We start from the raw sequence: 16,239 nt of genomic DNA on the forward strand, positions 1-16,239 counted from the left end.
AATTCCCAAGACTCAAAACTCTTTTAATAAGTCTTTCCAATCCCAATCCTAAATATTACTTCTTATTTTCAATACTATGTACCAGACAGGAGATATAAATTAAAGAAACCAAGAACAACGCCTAGTCCCCAGAATAGTTCGCGCGACATCAATCCGAGAATTCAACAGTATGTAGTCCCCAGAACAAGGTGCACTCAAAAGACCTCTCCTGAACGAGTTCCTGAAATTACAGTCGTTTCTTCCATAAACAAGCAAAGGGTATCCATAAAATTAGTGGAAAGGGAATATTTTGTACAGTACATGAACCCCGATAAACTGTTACGACATAATGATGTATGCCGAGGCAAACTAATCTGTGCCCCGTTTGTGTATATGATCCTAGGGAGCTTCCTTTGCAAAGGTCAGAGTAAGCAGAAGAGCGAAACCGAGTGGATTGGTCACCATGCCAAATGTGGAGGCTGCCTACTTAAATGGTTGAATCAAATATCAAATGCTGGCATCGGAAGCTCGGAAGCAAATGCCTCAACCTGATTTCTGAGCTCAACAATATCTTTATTATTTTGAAGACCTTTGAGGAAATCTTTACAAGATTTTCCATATTCCTTCTGTATATTGCTCGTAATCTGTGCTGCCTTCAGAAGAAAATCAGCTATGATCTCAAAATCATCCTCTAAGCAACCTCTTGATGTCATTGCAGGAGTACCTGAACATCCATGAAATAAGGGGCATGAGCACCAGGGAAATACAAGGACACTAAGAAAATTCAATCTTGATTGGATTAAAGAAAGAAAATATATAACCATATGGGCCCCTAAGAACTCGAAGTAAAAAATTTGAATTTGCAACAAAAGGTGATTATGGATGCTTCTTGAACATCTCAAGGCGAGCACTATAGATGTTCTTCTTATTTGCTACAAATTAGATCCCGTAAAAAAATTAGGACCCTTGTTCAAAATATATGGAAATTGGATCTACAATGATTGATTTCACTTGAAAAGATTACGAACCAAGAGTTGTAGGCAAAGCATAGGTTAATTAATATGCTAACGATAGAAACCTAATTAACTATTGCTGCAGCAATATCCAAGCATCTAACCATAAACATCAGGTCGCTAAAACATAATCTATAATTTCAGATTGTACTGTGGCAGGGCAGCTCACCGATTCTCACTCCTCCAGGTGAAATAGAACCATAAATGGCACATTTGTTGAGTGTGATATGACAAGCCTCACAGACCTTCTCATAGTTTCTATCTGCAGTACAGAGTAAAATAAATTAGAAAGCATGCTTATAACAAGTTCGACCATGACATAATTTATAAGAGAAGGGGGAAGAACAATGTTAGCAACTATCAGGATACATAGATAAATAACAACATTGCTACTCAAAAAATAGGATCTACAAAGCCTAAATCAGTGGGCAAAAAATGTTGGTAAAAACTAAAAAACAATATCTGGGCTTTCAGAACAGCCATGCACCGCACGGAGATGAATAAATAACTAGTCATTGATCTTGTTGGACTGGTGAAAAATGAATTTATTATCAGTACCAGTTACATATGATTATAAGGAGGCGAAATATAATGCCAATGATTTGACTCATTCAGTTTACCACTAAGGAAAGTGAAAATCAACCAAGACACAGTTGGTCAGAAAACTAAGAGAAAAAGCTCAGCAAGTGACACTGCTCTCAAATCTGAAGGTCGCCCGGCATATTCATTTTAAATGCATTAATAGCATAATTTTTTATTATAAATGCTGAAACAAAATTAAAGACAGATTGGAAGAATACCAAGTAAGCCGAGTGCAGTTAGGTCCCAGAGCAACAAGTGATTGTCAGTGCCATCAGTTACCAGTCTGCATTTTCTTTTCAGCAAAGCAGATGCTAACGCCTGCGCATTTTTCTTCACCTGTTGCATGTATACTTTGTACTCTGGAGTTGCAACTTGTTTTAAGGCTATGGCAAGAGCAGCAATGTGATTATTGTGTGGGCCTCCTTGTAAGGATGGATATAAAGCGAAGTTTATCTTTTCCTCCAAGTCATAATTACCATCATCCCCATGATTAAGAGCCAGGCCTTGCTTCCTAGGTTTTGGACCTTTCCTATAAAAGATGATACCTCCCCTTGGACCTCGGAGACTTTTGTGGGTTGTTGAAGTAACAATATCACAGTAATCAAATGGGCTAGCAACTTCCTGTGAAATCGAACGAACGCCAATACAGTTATAAACACATTCAACAGTGAACTGCAAAATTCAAATAGCTTAACAGGAAAGAAACTAATAAATAAAAAATTAACAAGAATATATGAAGGAATTCCAAACTTTCAACATAATATAAATACATTTTATTTTCAATTGACAATTTATGCTAAAAAAACCTAAAACTACATGACCTATAAAAAATACAAGTATAACCAATGCACAGTTAATCAAGAATAATCAAGAAATAAAAGGCGATTGGTCTTGTAATGTTATGTTTTATTCCTGTTTAAGAAATTGGTCAAGAATCATATACTTGTCTCTACTCTCTAGAGATATTACTACTTAATACTACTGCCTTTGGAAGATGGCAAAAGGCTCTCTATATCTCTAAGGAAAAGACAGAAGCCAAGTCTGCAGATGTTAATTCAGCTCAATCCTATTTCCCAGAAAGAGGATATTAACTATCTCTTAGATGTTTTAAACACACACAGCCGAACTGCCTCTAACTTCCAAATGAAATTAACTTGAAGTGCCAGGGTTGTAACATAAGTGCTATCAATTATCAATTATTTAATTAAAAAGGCCATATTTTGGAAAGGAAATAATTCAACACAAACCTTAGCTGCCACAAGCCCGCTAATATGAGCCATGTCACACATCAAAACAGCCCCACACTTATCAGCAATCTTCCTAAACCTTGCATAATCCCATTCTCTAGGATACGAACTGCCTCCGCATATAAGTAGTTTGGGGCGATAATCGCAGGCTTTTTCTTCAAGCTTGTCATAGTCTAAGTAGCCTGTTAGAGGATTGACTTTGTAGGGAAGAGTTTCAAAGAATATCGATGCCACAGAAATCTTTTTTCCACTGTGGGTATAATATCCATGACTCAGATGCCCACCAGATGGCAGATCCAAACCCATAATTCGATCCCCTGGATGCAATATACCAGTGTACACCGCAAAGTTGGCAGAAGTACATGAGTAAGGCTGAACGTTCACGCCCCACTTGCTTGGATGGAGATCAAAGGCAGCCAATGCACGCTTACAGCAAAGCAATTCCATCTGATCAATGAACTGATTTCCTGTGTAGTATTTGGCTCCAGGCATTCCTTCAGAGTACTTGTTCGTCAAATGACTTCCCAGAGCTTCCATGACAGCTCTGCATACAAAATTCTCAGAAGCAATCAATTCTATCCCTGTGAACTGTCTCCGCTTTTCCTTCCCCATTATTTCATGAATTTCGGGGTCAGCTACCTCCATTGGCTGATTCGCGAAAGCCTGCACTGAAGCTCGCCTCGCGTCCAGCCCGGAATCGACAGCAAGCCGCTTCGGAAGATTCGAAGAGAAATTCGGCTGTCCCTCTAATTTCCTCTTCACACACACAGGCCGACCCATAAAGTCGATCGCTTCATCTTCCACTGCTCCTTCCTCTTCTTCTTCCTCCTCATCCTCTGTTTCTTCACTGGATTTGACCCTAACCTTGTCGTCTTTTTCCTCGAGCAACTGCAACGGCACAAGAGGGGTTGTGTTGGAGGAACTACGAAAGCTCGAATTCTGTCGAAAGGAAGCTAAATCATCATTGACATGGCCCGCCAAAGCCGGTGACGAAATCTGAGAGTTTAAGCCCAGAGAAAGGCCCGACTGAGCACCCGACAAATCCATATTTCCTGACTTGCACGTCCTTGAGATAAGAAATGAGAGGTAGAACTTCTTGTTAGGAAAACTAGCTTAGGGGTAGGAGTAGAAATAGCAGAAACAACGACAACACCGTCTGAAACAGGAACACTGGAAGTAGCGGAAAGGAGATCGGCGTGGGCTAGAAGACGGACGAGATGATTCCATAGAACAATGGGAAAAGCGAAAGAGAGAGATTAAAAAAGTAGGCTTTCGGGTCGAAACTGAGGGATGGCCTCAGGGAGGAAGAGAGATAAAAGAGAATGAACGTGGATGGTATGCGGGGGCAGGGGAGATATGCTTTTGCTGGATGGTAGCCGGTAGCGTCAGACATATGCGATGTGCAAGCGAAGAAGCGCGAAACAATGGAATCGCACGAGAAGAGGGAACTTGGACGTAATGGCAGTTAGGTTCATTGGGGATCCTCCTTGTTTTGTTGGTCGGAGAATCAGGTGGGCCCATTTACGTTTTTAACTGGTATAGTCGTATGTATAGACTGATAAATACCACTCTATTTCTTATTATAAATTACTTGTATTTTAAACCCGCAAATTAAAAAATATATTAAATTAATCAGTTTTTTTTATATTTATTCTTATTAAAAGTTGAGAGAGAGAGGGGGGGGATGGATTGCATAGAAATGAAAAGTTGAGAGAGAGATGGAGAGAGAGATTAATTAATTTTTTATTAAATTAATAGGGGTAAAATTGGAAAAAGATCATTAATTATATGACAAGTGACTCATATTTTAAAATAAACTTTTGGGTTCAATTTCAAGTAACTTATAATAAGAAACAGTGGTACGATAATGCGCCTTGAACAGAGTAATTAATTAATATTATTATTGATAGGTATTAATGTATATCTTTTTTATTGTAAACTTCAAACAATTAATTTATGTATAATGAAAATCACTTAAAATTAATTAAAAATAATAAGTAAGTAAATTTTTTTTTTCAAATATACCCAGGTTAAAGAAGAAAGAATAAATAATTTATGACAAAGTTAGGGGAAAAAAAACACATGCTAAAATAAATCCGAATTGAAGTTTACCAAACAGACAGTACTCCTCTATAAATTTAAAGCTTATAAATGGAATATATGAAATATTAAAAAAAATAAAACTGTTCTGCATTTCGAATATCTTGAATTATTTCAATATTTAGTTAAAATACTTATTATGTTTTATTTTGCTTCCATGTAAATGATTTTCAAATAAATAACTCAGACTAAAAAATATTTCTTGAAAACAAATTGGAATGTTATGCATGGTTTTAACGATTTATATTTCACTAAGAAATGTTTCGTTTTGATATCCGCTTTTGCGTGAGTTTAAACAGTAACTAGAAAATGATGATCTTAAATTTTAAAAGGCACAGATTTTCCGAAATTATAGAATTTTAATAGTGAGTTTATTGATAACAAGAGTAGCAATAATAATATTAAGATTATGGCAGTTCGTAGTGAAAAATCAAAAGATTATATCACTTAATAGTGAGTTTATGCGAGTATCGTACTCACACATACGGTTGCTCATACGATGCCCAGAAAGCATTCAGTGAGCAGAAAACAAAACACACCTTCTTGCGGAATGAGATGATTGCAGCTTATTGTTGAGGGGGAGGGAGGAGAAAGCAATGGAACTTCATAGATTATGCAAACTGATGGGAACTCTGTATTGAGAAGGTGTTTGGATAGAAACCAAACCATGTGTTTCAAAAGTGTTTTTACGGATACGAAAGTAAATGTGGAGGAGGTTATCTCGTTTGCGAAAAATGCTTCTGAAACCTATGTTTTGGTTTGCCACACACACCTTAATAACTTATACTATATTGCGGAGTATCCTTCCATGCTCACAAAAGGGACTGTCTTGCCCAAATTCATGTATCATGACTGTGACTTGAATTTGGAGAGAGAAAAAAGTTTTGTTGTTTTTTTAACCTTTTTTCGGTTTTTCTTTTGTTTTTTTTTTTGTTTTGTTTTTTGGGGAGGGGGGTATTCCCCCATACTGTGATCAGCATGGGTTAGAGCGCAAGATGCGTTGGTTTCATGAGATAGAAATCAAGTGCCTCGTTATTCTCTGGGGAAATGGGTCCAGTCATTCGAGGCTCCAATTATAGAAGTAGCAATTTTTGAATCAAATACAAGACCTAAAAAGTACAGAAAAGTCATACCACTCGAATTTGGAGAGAGTACAACTCAATTGACTACATGCAGATATACAAACTCCTTTATATGTATTTAAAAAAAAGGTTCAATTACTCAAACAAATTCTAACATATCCCAGTGAAAAAAGTAAATAACTTCCGTATATAAACCCCCCTCCTTAAAGATCACAATTTGACAAGAGATTATTGCCACCATTAATGGAGGGTCTTCTAATTTCCTACAATGATCACAGCTACAATAATCTCTAACATTAGAAGGGAGAAAGACGACATGCATATGTTGCGTCCGTCTTCCAAAAATAGATAGAATTTCTGCTGACTTCCCGAGCAATTGGTTGTCTGTTTTTCTAAGATGGCGTGCCACCTACTCACAAAAGGGCTGGAAGTTTAAGGTCAGCACAAAAGATATGGAGATGAGATGCTCAAATTGTAAGCCCGTCTGTGTATTTAACTGACAGATCTCCATTCAAAGAAGAAAGCGAAATATTCTAATTTTATTTAGTCCACTGACCTCTTCCTATGATGCAGAGGTTGAAAAAGCTGATGCGCTGAGAGAGGGGGAGCAGATGTCCGTAGTAATTTTAAATGAAAAAAATTCCAAGAAAGAACCGATTCTGACTGCGATCAAAACGTATTGCACAACAATGACATGAACTTGTGGTATATGCACCATCAGCTAGCACAATAATATTTCCAGAATGTTGATTTCAAGTATCTTCTGAGGAATGAAATAAATCCTGCAGAGCACTTGCAAATGACGACTTGTAAATTACATTACATCAAAGGTGCAACATATAAGAATATAAAATTACTGAAGCATCTCCAGTAGAGACGATTAACATTTATATAATGAGGTAGGCAGATTTAAGTAAATTACTGCAAAAGGAGCGATCATATTGAAGAATATTATCAATCTCTATTCCAGCTGTAGCTGCTGGTTGCTCCTTGGAGTTGTCAGGGGTCACTGTAGCTTTCTTGTTGCCAGGCCCTGAAGAAACCTTGACCAGTGCTGGCCTTAAAAGCCGATCTCTAAGCAAAAATCCACGTCTGGATTCTTGAATGATGATTCCCTCTTTGTACTCCTGGGACTCCTCACGTCCTATGGCTTCATGTACCTACAACAAAAAGAATCCATTAGAACAATTTTCACAGCCATGCATGCCACCTTTTCAAGGTTCATTTGCTTCTCGTCAATTATGCTCTCCTCATGCAGGAAAAAACATAGTAGTTGCATGGCATAAGCTCATCATGAATGCCGTTTACGAAAGGCAAGTAAGGCATAGAGAGTGGAGACCATAGTTTAGGTTTTTTATTCATCACATCTACAATAGTTTGCAAGTTCATCTGTCATATTCATAGCGTGCCTTTGATGAAAAGCAACTAATTCCACAAGGCATGAGACTCATAGGTGGCGAGAGGATGGAGCTTGTGATCAGAATAAGTACGAAGTGGTTGACATGGAAGGATGAGATAATGGGGGAGCAGGGTAAGATATCACACTACATTTAGGGAAGCTCCACTAGCAAGACTCTGTCAACTTTGTTGATTTATGATTATTTTATCATTTGGCTGATGTTTTTCTCAGTCCTCTGAATAGTTACTCTAGGAGTATTTTGTCGATAGCTAAATAATTTACTTATTTCAATTGTAATTAGGAGATTTTCCTAGGCTGTCAGAATTGGGGGAAAAAGCGGAGATCCTTGCTCAAACCTTGTGTTTACGCAAAAAAATATTCAATTTTCATTTCTACTTTATCAGCCTTCGCCAACCTAATCACCAAAATTACCTGACATACGTTCAAATAGAGCTCCAACCAGTCTGGTAAGTCAATTGGAAATGCTCCACTAGCAAGACTCTGTCAACTTTGTTGATTTATGATTATTTTATCATTTGGCTGATGTTATTTCTCAGTCCTCTGAATAGTTACTCTAGGAGTATTTTTCGATAGCTAAATAATTTACTTATTTCCATTGTAATTAGGAGATTTTCCTAGGCTGTCAGAATTGGAAAAGCGAGATCCTTGCTCAACCCTTGTGTTTACGCAATAAAGATTCATTTTTCATTTCTACTTTCATCAGCCTTCCAACCTAATCACCAAAATTACCTGACAATACGTTCAAATAGAGCTCCAATCCAGTCTGGTAAGTCAATTGGAAATGTATCATACAAGCAGGCTTGAAGCTAAACTACAGAAGCACACAATTCAATAAAATCATAATTTAAGAAAAAGGGGGGGTCTTGTATTTGGATGTAAAGTTCCCTTCATTTCTTTTTTTCCAAGATTGCAGAAGTTGTCTGAAGCAAATCACAGCAAGATTGCATGAAATTGCCTAGAAATCTGTCCAATCTCTGCAGCATGGTGAAATTATTTCAATAGAAGGAAGAAATGAAGCTTCTTTTTTTTTCTGACCTGGGAAATGAACCTAATTCACATACAAGATCAACAAAGACTTTGTCAAACTTCACTTACCAAAGGATCAAAACGCTTGCCCACTGTTGCTACCACAGCCACGTGATGAGTCCTCAAAATCTCAACAAATTGCTTGTATATACCTTGATAACTAGCATCAATCTTTTTCTCTTTATCTGTTGCTGGTTTAATTTGTTGTTTGGTTCTATCAAAATTGTCCACCATCAGCAAAAGTTTTTCAATGACTTCTACTTGGGCATTGGACTGTATGTTATGCTTTTCTTTCTCAAATCTTTTCCTAAAATTATCAAAGTCTGCTTGCAAACGAAGATATTTCTTTTTTGAAGCAGCTTTCTCAGCTGATAAAGTCGACACTCTTTTAATCAGTTCATTCTTTTGATTTGCCATTAATGTTATCCTCATTTCAATATGAGATGCAGTTTTTTCATCTCCATCAAGGCTTGCTTCTTTGTATGCTTCGATGAGAGCCATTAAGCTGGATGGTAGTAATACTTTATCTTCTTCGTTACCGGTCAATTTCGCGTCATTCTGAATGTCCTCATTTTCATCATCTGTCTGAGGAGAACAAACAGAAACAGAGGCTTTAGCTTGGGATTTATCACAGGAGAAATCAATGGTACAAAACCAATCTATGGCAATAAGAAGTCAATAAGGAGAACCACTGATTCTAAGACAAACACAGGCTATATTAGTTTAGATAAGGGAACCCAGTATACTAAGTAATGAAAAATTCACTGGGAAAAAAATAGAGGGCAATAAAGCATTATTACCATAAAAGGGAGGTAAATAATTAGCATCATTTGTAGCTGCAAATTTCAAGAAAAAATACCATGACTCATACGATAGGATCAAGATGACAGTATACAGGTTTAGAATTCCCCGCATGCCTAGAAGTATAGAACCTATACATACTGAGCTTCTACGAAGTGAAATTCCGCCTCACAACATTTTTTGCTTTAAGTCTGTTATGAGCATGCTATCCTCCCACGGGTCTAGAACGACACTGGATGATTAAATTACAATTCCCAATTTCTGAAATTGAAGCAATAGCAGTGAGTTGCTGTCGGCACTAGAAACCATCAGAGACAACTTTTACCTAGATCAGTTATCCAATTTCAATATCGACTTACAAGCAACAAGCTCAACAAATTTATCAACAAAAGAATTGTACACGAAATTTCAACTTGCGCAGAGACACGAAATTAGTGGGGTGCGGTTGATAAGTTATCAAAGAAAACGTACATTTGGGCTAGAATCTTCGGCGGCAATGTAAGACTTGAAGATATTTTCTCGACTAAAATGGCCCTCTGGGAAATACTTGCTTGAAAACCCTAACATAGGCTTACACGCACAAATGGGGTGACGAGTGGATGGATAGGAAAGACATGGAAGTCTGATGTCGGGCTCTAGGACTTTCAAGGGCTTTGAAAACAAGGATGCAGAACAAGGACTGGAAGCCAAGAGATAATGATTGGTAACAAAGGCAGCCATTGAAAAGGCTATACCCAGTAAGGCACTGAGCAATGTGATAACTATGGGAAGCTGCCAAAAAAGACCCCTAATTGGATATACAAAATGGATTTGCTATCTTTTCTTTCTCTTAATTCTCACTCCTCGCTTAGTACGTGCAACGCATTTTTATGAGAAGGAGCGAAAGAGCTTTCCGCAGAATTTTTGCAGGGAAATTGGGCAGGAGACCAGGAAACACTTGGCAGCCGGGGGAGGTGCGGGGAACTTCATTAAAAAATTTTATTTTATTTTTTATCCGCAGCAAAATAAAACGTTAAATTTCGCATGTAAATCGATTTTTTCTTCATTTATCAATAAAAATACGATTTTTCCCCAGTATAGTATTTAAAATTTTTTGTTTATTTGAAAAATATTATCTAAATTTTATGCAAAATTTAGTTTATAGCCTTCATATAAAATATCAGTATTGGACTGTTTCGTTAGTTTATATAAAATCAATATTGTAAAATATATATATACACTTATGTATATGGATATTGATACATTACCTCCGATCCTTAATATAAGACTTCATTTGATTTTTATTTTGATCTTAATTATAAGATCCTAATCCACTTTGTCTTTCATATTTATATTTTTTTTTCTAAAATAATCCTTCTAATAATGGTAGTTTTAGTCAATATACTTGATTAGCAAGGATATTTTAGGAAAGACAACACTTATTTATTATAAATAACTAACTTAACTTACTTCCTTAATATCATCAAAATAATCAATTAGCTCTTATAATTAGGACCAGAAGTAGTATATTACTAATTACTCCCAATGCACGGAAAATTGTTCAATCGCATTCTCTAATTTGTCCTAAATTTGATAGTGTCAGTTAAGTGAATAATTTTTATAGATGGACAAAATAACAAAATTTGTTGCATAAAATAATTAAAGATAAGTATTTGATATGAATATTGAATGGTAAATCAACGGTTATATACCGAACTAAAGTAATCAGATTGCTTTGAAACTAGCAGTAGTGAATGTTAATAACTAATTAAAAATACGATAATTTCATATAAACCAAAAAAAAAAAAAAAACCCGAACATAAACTAGTAATCTGACGGCCTTGAATTGGGATAAGTGGATCAGTTATCCATACCCGTAAGAGCGGATGCTGTCAGACTCATCTCAGATTCGCGCAGCATATGCCAGAGAATTATTTTTAAAAAGAAAAAAGAAAAAAAGAAAGAAACTAGGATAAAATTTTCAATAGAGAAAACCAGCTGATTACACAAACGTTTAATTTCTAATTAGGGACAAAGCGAGTGAGAGAAAATAAAGGAACCTCTTAAGCATTCTCAGAATTCATGTCACTTAAATTGTCCACAAACCATAAGATCTAAGTACACTAATGACGAGTTCAACTTACTCAAACATAACTATACCTGTACAGCTATATACTAATATGTGCTGAACAGGGCACAATAACTAGTTAACATGCCTCTACTGCCCAGAATGCTCATTGGCATTGGACATCAAGCCAAGCGAGCAACTGTTGGTTAGAGAATGGCCCAATGGTTGGTCAACGCCTTCAGTCTCATTGCCGCCATTACTGCCCTCGTCTCCCGTGCACCCAAAAGCATGGGAACCACTTTCAACGGGCTGTTCCAATTGAATAAGCTTACCGAATAGCTGAATTGAAGTTGCACCCTGTTTTGTCATGCAGCAGCCTCGTGTCCCAGCGAATTCTGCGCCAGAGCCATGCAAACTACTCTGGCTTTCTGGTGACAAGCTATTAGACTGAGAACTGTCAATATTTGGCTCTGTTGACATAGAAGTTTTCATCTTGGGTACCATGTTACCAGCTGTATTAACGATATACAGATGAGAATTACCAGTTTCAAAGTTGGAGAGACTTGATACAGAAGATAGATCTTGCCTGGCTCCCTGCATGCCAGCAGGAATAGTATTGTAATTCAACAATGATTGGTTCAATTGCCCCATTGTTGAATTAGTCAAACCTGTCATAGAAAAGAAAGGGTCTCCCTCTCTATCAGTTGCCGCGCCGCAATACTGAGCAGCCCTAAACCTTTTTGCAGGAGGGAATACCGTATTAGGGGGAAGTGCAGAGGAAACAAGTTCAACCTCCCACGGGCTCACTCGCTTTGCATTCTGCAAGACTTCTGGTTCATCCCACATAATCTAAGATATAGAGATCAGAAACTGTTAGGAAAACACCAATAATATGGGAAAGATGATCAATTCTTCAACATCTTTTGCGGCAACAAATTTCTTATCGCAACAAATATAATCCTATGATTGACTTATGAAAGAAAATAAGGAACAGTCCTCCCAATCCTAAAAGTCTAGTCCATATAATGGCTAACAAAGCATGCATACACAAACACACGCATAGAGAGGGATTTCCGTAACAATGAGAATCTAACATGTTGCAATTGTGAGAACTGTGGAAGCATAAATCAAAGGCGGAGTCACAGAGCCCCATGTTCTAGAGAAATTATTCAACTTTCTTTAACAGGATTCTAATCCAGATGAACCTGAAAAGAGAAGGATGGCAAAGCTCTCATGCATGCTAGGTAATTTTCTGTATTTAGAGGAAGGAAAATTTGGCGCCACTATGTTAAGTGCCAACAAGGTTAAATAAGAGATAGTTTACTCCTTTCTCTTCTTATCAATACATCTGAATAAAAGACACTGCATTTCCCTTACAGATCCACTCATGAGAGAGCTTCCAAGAAACTACCTAGCCGGCACAATATAAATAACTTTAATAATAATTTCAATCTGATTTTGCAAAGATACATCTAAAAAGAGCAGTTTATAGCCATAATTGCCAAAAAATTCTACGTCCGTTGTGATAACATATGAACCACAAGTTGACCTTACTTCACAAGAAGTAGTCGCCAGTGATTCAGAACATGAACAGAAAAGGATATACAATTTTAGCGGTTTTTTACTTTGATTGGGGGTAGTGATATGTGCCGCCACCCATCATTCCCATTCTCAATAAAATTCTAGTAATGCACCCAGTGCTCATTGAATCTAATGTAACCACATCCTTGAAGTCTCCAAACAATATATGCAAAACAAGTTGCACAGAATAAAACCGCTAAGACTAGTGACAAGATATGAGCAGTAGACAAATTACCTTACGCCGTCTACCTTGTCTAGAAGCTTTTTTTTTTTAAAAAAAAAAAAGAAATCTAAATTATTTTCTCATATTTCGCCTTAATTTTTCTGTAACTCTCTCACACACTATCACTTTGAAAGCAACATTAAGCACAGCATCAAATCAATTTTCATTCCAATATCGAAAACAGGCTCCAACCAGAAGCAACTAGGTTTAATTAGACATCTTATGTTTCATAAATAACAGACGCTAATGAATGAGCACATGTTTATGATGTCGAGATGAATATTGACATTCCATAACAGACCAAGCAACATAGACTTCCTGTGCCAAAACATTTCACAAGCAACTTCAGAGCTCAAACTTTAACTATCTAAATCTTAGTAGTTGACTTAAAACTCCAAAGCTTCATGCCTGCCATTCTTTCTTTCTTGATAGAACTGGCCAAAGAAAAACAATGTGTAATCTATCATTCACAAGTTTCAACTCCTCGAAGTGTATCTAATTTGGAAAAATCCCATTAGTTACTTAACTTTCAAGAATAGACAGGCAGCAAAAGAATTGTGCAGCCATACCTGAAGCATACGCCATGGAGAACCCCGCCAAGGCCCATTGTTAGGAGCAGATGCAGAAGATACTGTCCCCTGAAACCAGGTGATCCTGGACGAATCCTCTGTCTCCATTGCCATTTTAACTCTCATTCCGGAAGCCCATGCGACATTCCAAGCTTTCTCCACAACTTCCGCCTTCACCACAAAGTCCGACCAGCCCACCCTTGGATAATACACAACCTCAAATGGCATGTTTTGCGCTGCCAATTCTGCAGCATCGGAAACTTCCTTAGCCGATAATTTCCCCGCCCCGTCCCTTGAAAACCTTTCTTTCCCTCTGGGACCTACATAGCCATCTCGTTGCTGCTCCCCCTCAGGCTTATTTCTCAGCCCACCAAGTTGGGAAGACCATATGGAGCAATCGACCGCAGTTAATTTAGCAAGTCGCAAAGCTCTGCGAATCCCGACGAACATCTTCCCTCTGGAGTTCCTCATGAAAACCACCGAATCACCAGCAACCAACTTCTTATTATTGACAAATTTACTCCAGCCAGTAGTGAGCAAGTGCCGCCTCGGTGTGCCCCGATAAATGTGGCGAAATTCCCAGACGTTACCGTGAACATCCGTCACGTACAATGTCTGGGTGGGTCGGTCGACCTGGAAGTTCAGAGGCGGAAAGATGGAGTCAGCACAGTACCTAGGAACAGAGAATCCACCGCCATTGTTCGCGTCAGAAGGCGTCAGAACTTTCGCGAACGACACGATCTTGTCATCGTCCGGCGCTACCAAGGAATCGCCAAAGTGATCAGAGTTGCCATCACTCAAAGGAAGGAGCGAAAGCTTGGCAAATACCTCATCAGTGACAGGGTCAGCAAGAAATTCAACAGCGGAGACGCGACAGGGAATGAAAGGCCTGTAGAAGATGAGAGGGTTAAGGTATTGAGGAGCCGACGAGGCATGCTCGATATGGCCCTGAGGGAAGTAATAAACCCTAGAATGAAGAGGAGGGATGCGAAAGGATCCACCGGCGCATGCTCGCCAGATTTTAGGGTCGAGGCGGGCACCCTGAGCCGGGGTGGGATGGACTTGACGTGACTTTGAAGGACGCATCGTTCAAAGAATGTAAGAGACAGAGGAGAAGACAGGAATTAGGTTAGGGGACAAAGAGGAAAGAAGAAACATTAGGGTTTTTAGACATGAGAATGAGAGGAAGCGCAATGAGTTTAAGTAGTAGTGAGACTGTGCGTCTCTCTCTCCTTCTCCCTCCTAAAAACCGTTGTTGTAACCGATAGAATGGAGGCGATGGCAGAGCATCTCATTCCGGGCGGGGAAGAGAGACAAGGGGGTCGGAAATCAAACAGGCACGATGGCAAGATCATGGTGCGTAATTACTTAAACACCCTCCTTTTCTTCATTGAATTACGGTTCTGTCCGCAACAGCTTACCTACAAAAGAATCTCCACGTCACCTGCGGGCCCATCCCTCGCCCGATAGGAATGCCTTTCCTGTTCGCTTTTCATTTATTTCTCAAGTCTCAACATCGCCATCCAATAATCATTCATGCTGATAATTCCCCGTCACTCTGGTCTGGTGTAACTCTCAGGCCGCGTTATTACTTTTGATTTCCACGTCAGCGGTGCCGTCCTTTTGTTTGTTATACAGTAATATACCTATTTTCGTCCATGTACTTTTTTTTAAATAAATAATAAATATAATAAACTGTTTGGAACAAAAAAAATAATCAGGATAATCATTACAGAATCATATCGCATCACATCCCAGTCAGTAAGAATAGAAACAGAATAAATATGGATCCTAACAAGATTGAGTCATAATTCTATGCATGCTCAGTTGAGCTTAAATTAAATGTTTTTACAACTCATTTGTCGATTATTAATGATGCATAATGTCTGACGCTTAGAAGCTTTAAATTACTGCAATTTTTGACCTTTTTTATTTATATTTCTGAAAAATGTAAAAACAAATTAACAATATAATTATACTTCAACAATCATAAATATAAAATTCATTTTATAATGTAAATACTATCATCCGCAATAACTACATCGCGGCCTGAGATAGCATAATTACAAAACTTCTTGCCTAAGATAGCATAATTACAAAACTTCTTTCCTGAATAGCATTGTTTAACCGCAAACCACACCAACATATGATGTGATAACGCAAACAATGGTTACAAAAAAGAGAATTACACCACATAGGGGATCCTATATTTAAAAGCGAACCAATATATATTCTTTTAAATGGATAATATAGTTATAATTTAAACATCACAGAATATTTCTGGTATGTGTGTGTATATATTGGGAAGGCAGGAGTAGTCCCTTGCACAAAAAAGATGCCGGGAAAATCTGGAGGGAAGTTCATTGACAGTCATACAGGCTTGCTTGGTGTGGGGAGAAAAAGATAATCTTTATCCAGAAATAAAACCTGTGATATTGATTCTTTTGTTATTATGAAACTTTTTGATTAATGTGTTGCCTGAACTTTTTTTTTTGGGGGTTGATCCTGGCCCAGTGTTAATTTTATTTATCATTGTATTGTGGCACGTAATATTTGAAGCAGCCCAGAA

The 16,239-nt window shown here is 37.8% G+C and overlaps 3 protein-coding genes across 7 annotated transcripts; all 3 read right to left on the minus strand.

Moving 5' to 3' along the window:
• Positions 1–99: 99 nt before the first annotated feature.
• On the minus strand, positions 100–9,054 carry LOC114729103 (serine hydroxymethyltransferase 7). Of its 2 annotated transcripts, XM_028916057.1 has the most exons (6): positions 9,050–9,054; positions 4,615–4,620; positions 2,822–3,655; positions 1,793–2,195; positions 1,162–1,254; positions 100–703 (listed from the first exon to the last, which is right to left on the minus strand). In XM_028916057.1, the coding sequence occupies exons 3-6, from the start codon at positions 3,599–3,601 to the stop codon at positions 480–482; spliced, it is 1,500 nt and encodes a 499-aa protein (XP_028771890.1). In that variant the 5' UTR covers positions 3,602–3,655; positions 4,615–4,620; positions 9,050–9,054; the 3' UTR covers positions 100–479. The 2 variants fall into 2 exon arrangements, with proteins under 2 accessions (XP_028771890.1, XP_028771888.1); XM_028916055.1 differs by lacking the exons at positions 4,615–4,620; positions 9,050–9,054 and having other exon boundaries at positions 2,822–4,246.
• LOC114729105 (protein GrpE) lies at positions 6,664–10,185 on the minus strand. 4 transcript variants are annotated; one of them, XM_028916060.1, is made up of 5 exons: positions 9,722–9,801; positions 9,392–9,511; positions 9,250–9,285; positions 8,519–9,034; positions 6,664–7,163 (listed from the first exon to the last, which is right to left on the minus strand). In XM_028916060.1, the coding sequence occupies exons 3-5, from the start codon at positions 9,277–9,279 to the stop codon at positions 6,891–6,893; spliced, it is 819 nt and encodes a 272-aa protein (XP_028771893.1). In that variant the 5' UTR covers positions 9,280–9,285; positions 9,392–9,511; positions 9,722–9,801; the 3' UTR covers positions 6,664–6,890. The 4 variants fall into 4 exon arrangements, 3 of the variants coding, with proteins under 3 accessions (XP_028771893.1, XP_028771892.1, XP_028771894.1); XR_003738709.1 differs by lacking the exons at positions 9,250–9,285; positions 9,392–9,511 and adding an exon at positions 8,153–8,397 and having other exon boundaries at positions 9,722–10,185; XM_028916059.1 differs by lacking the exons at positions 9,250–9,285; positions 9,392–9,511 and having other exon boundaries at positions 9,722–10,185.
• Positions 10,186–11,180: 995 nt separating this feature from the next.
• LOC114729097 (auxin response factor 17) lies at positions 11,181–14,960 on the minus strand. The gene is made up of 2 exons (XM_028916049.1): positions 13,671–14,960; positions 11,181–12,146 (listed from the first exon to the last, which is right to left on the minus strand). Exons 1-2 carry the CDS (start codon positions 14,754–14,756, stop codon positions 11,448–11,450), a joined length of 1,785 nt encoding a protein of 594 aa, XP_028771882.1. The 5' UTR covers positions 14,757–14,960; the 3' UTR covers positions 11,181–11,447.
• Positions 14,961–16,239: the final 1,279 nt, after the last annotated feature.

The sequence above is a fragment of the Neltuma alba genome, unplaced genomic scaffold, assembly GCF_004799145.2.
Source record: "Neltuma alba isolate B1F8T4 unplaced genomic scaffold, ASM479914v2 tig00012604_pilon, whole genome shotgun sequence".
Taxonomy (NCBI): Eukaryota; Viridiplantae; Streptophyta; class Magnoliopsida; order Fabales; family Fabaceae; genus Neltuma; species Neltuma alba.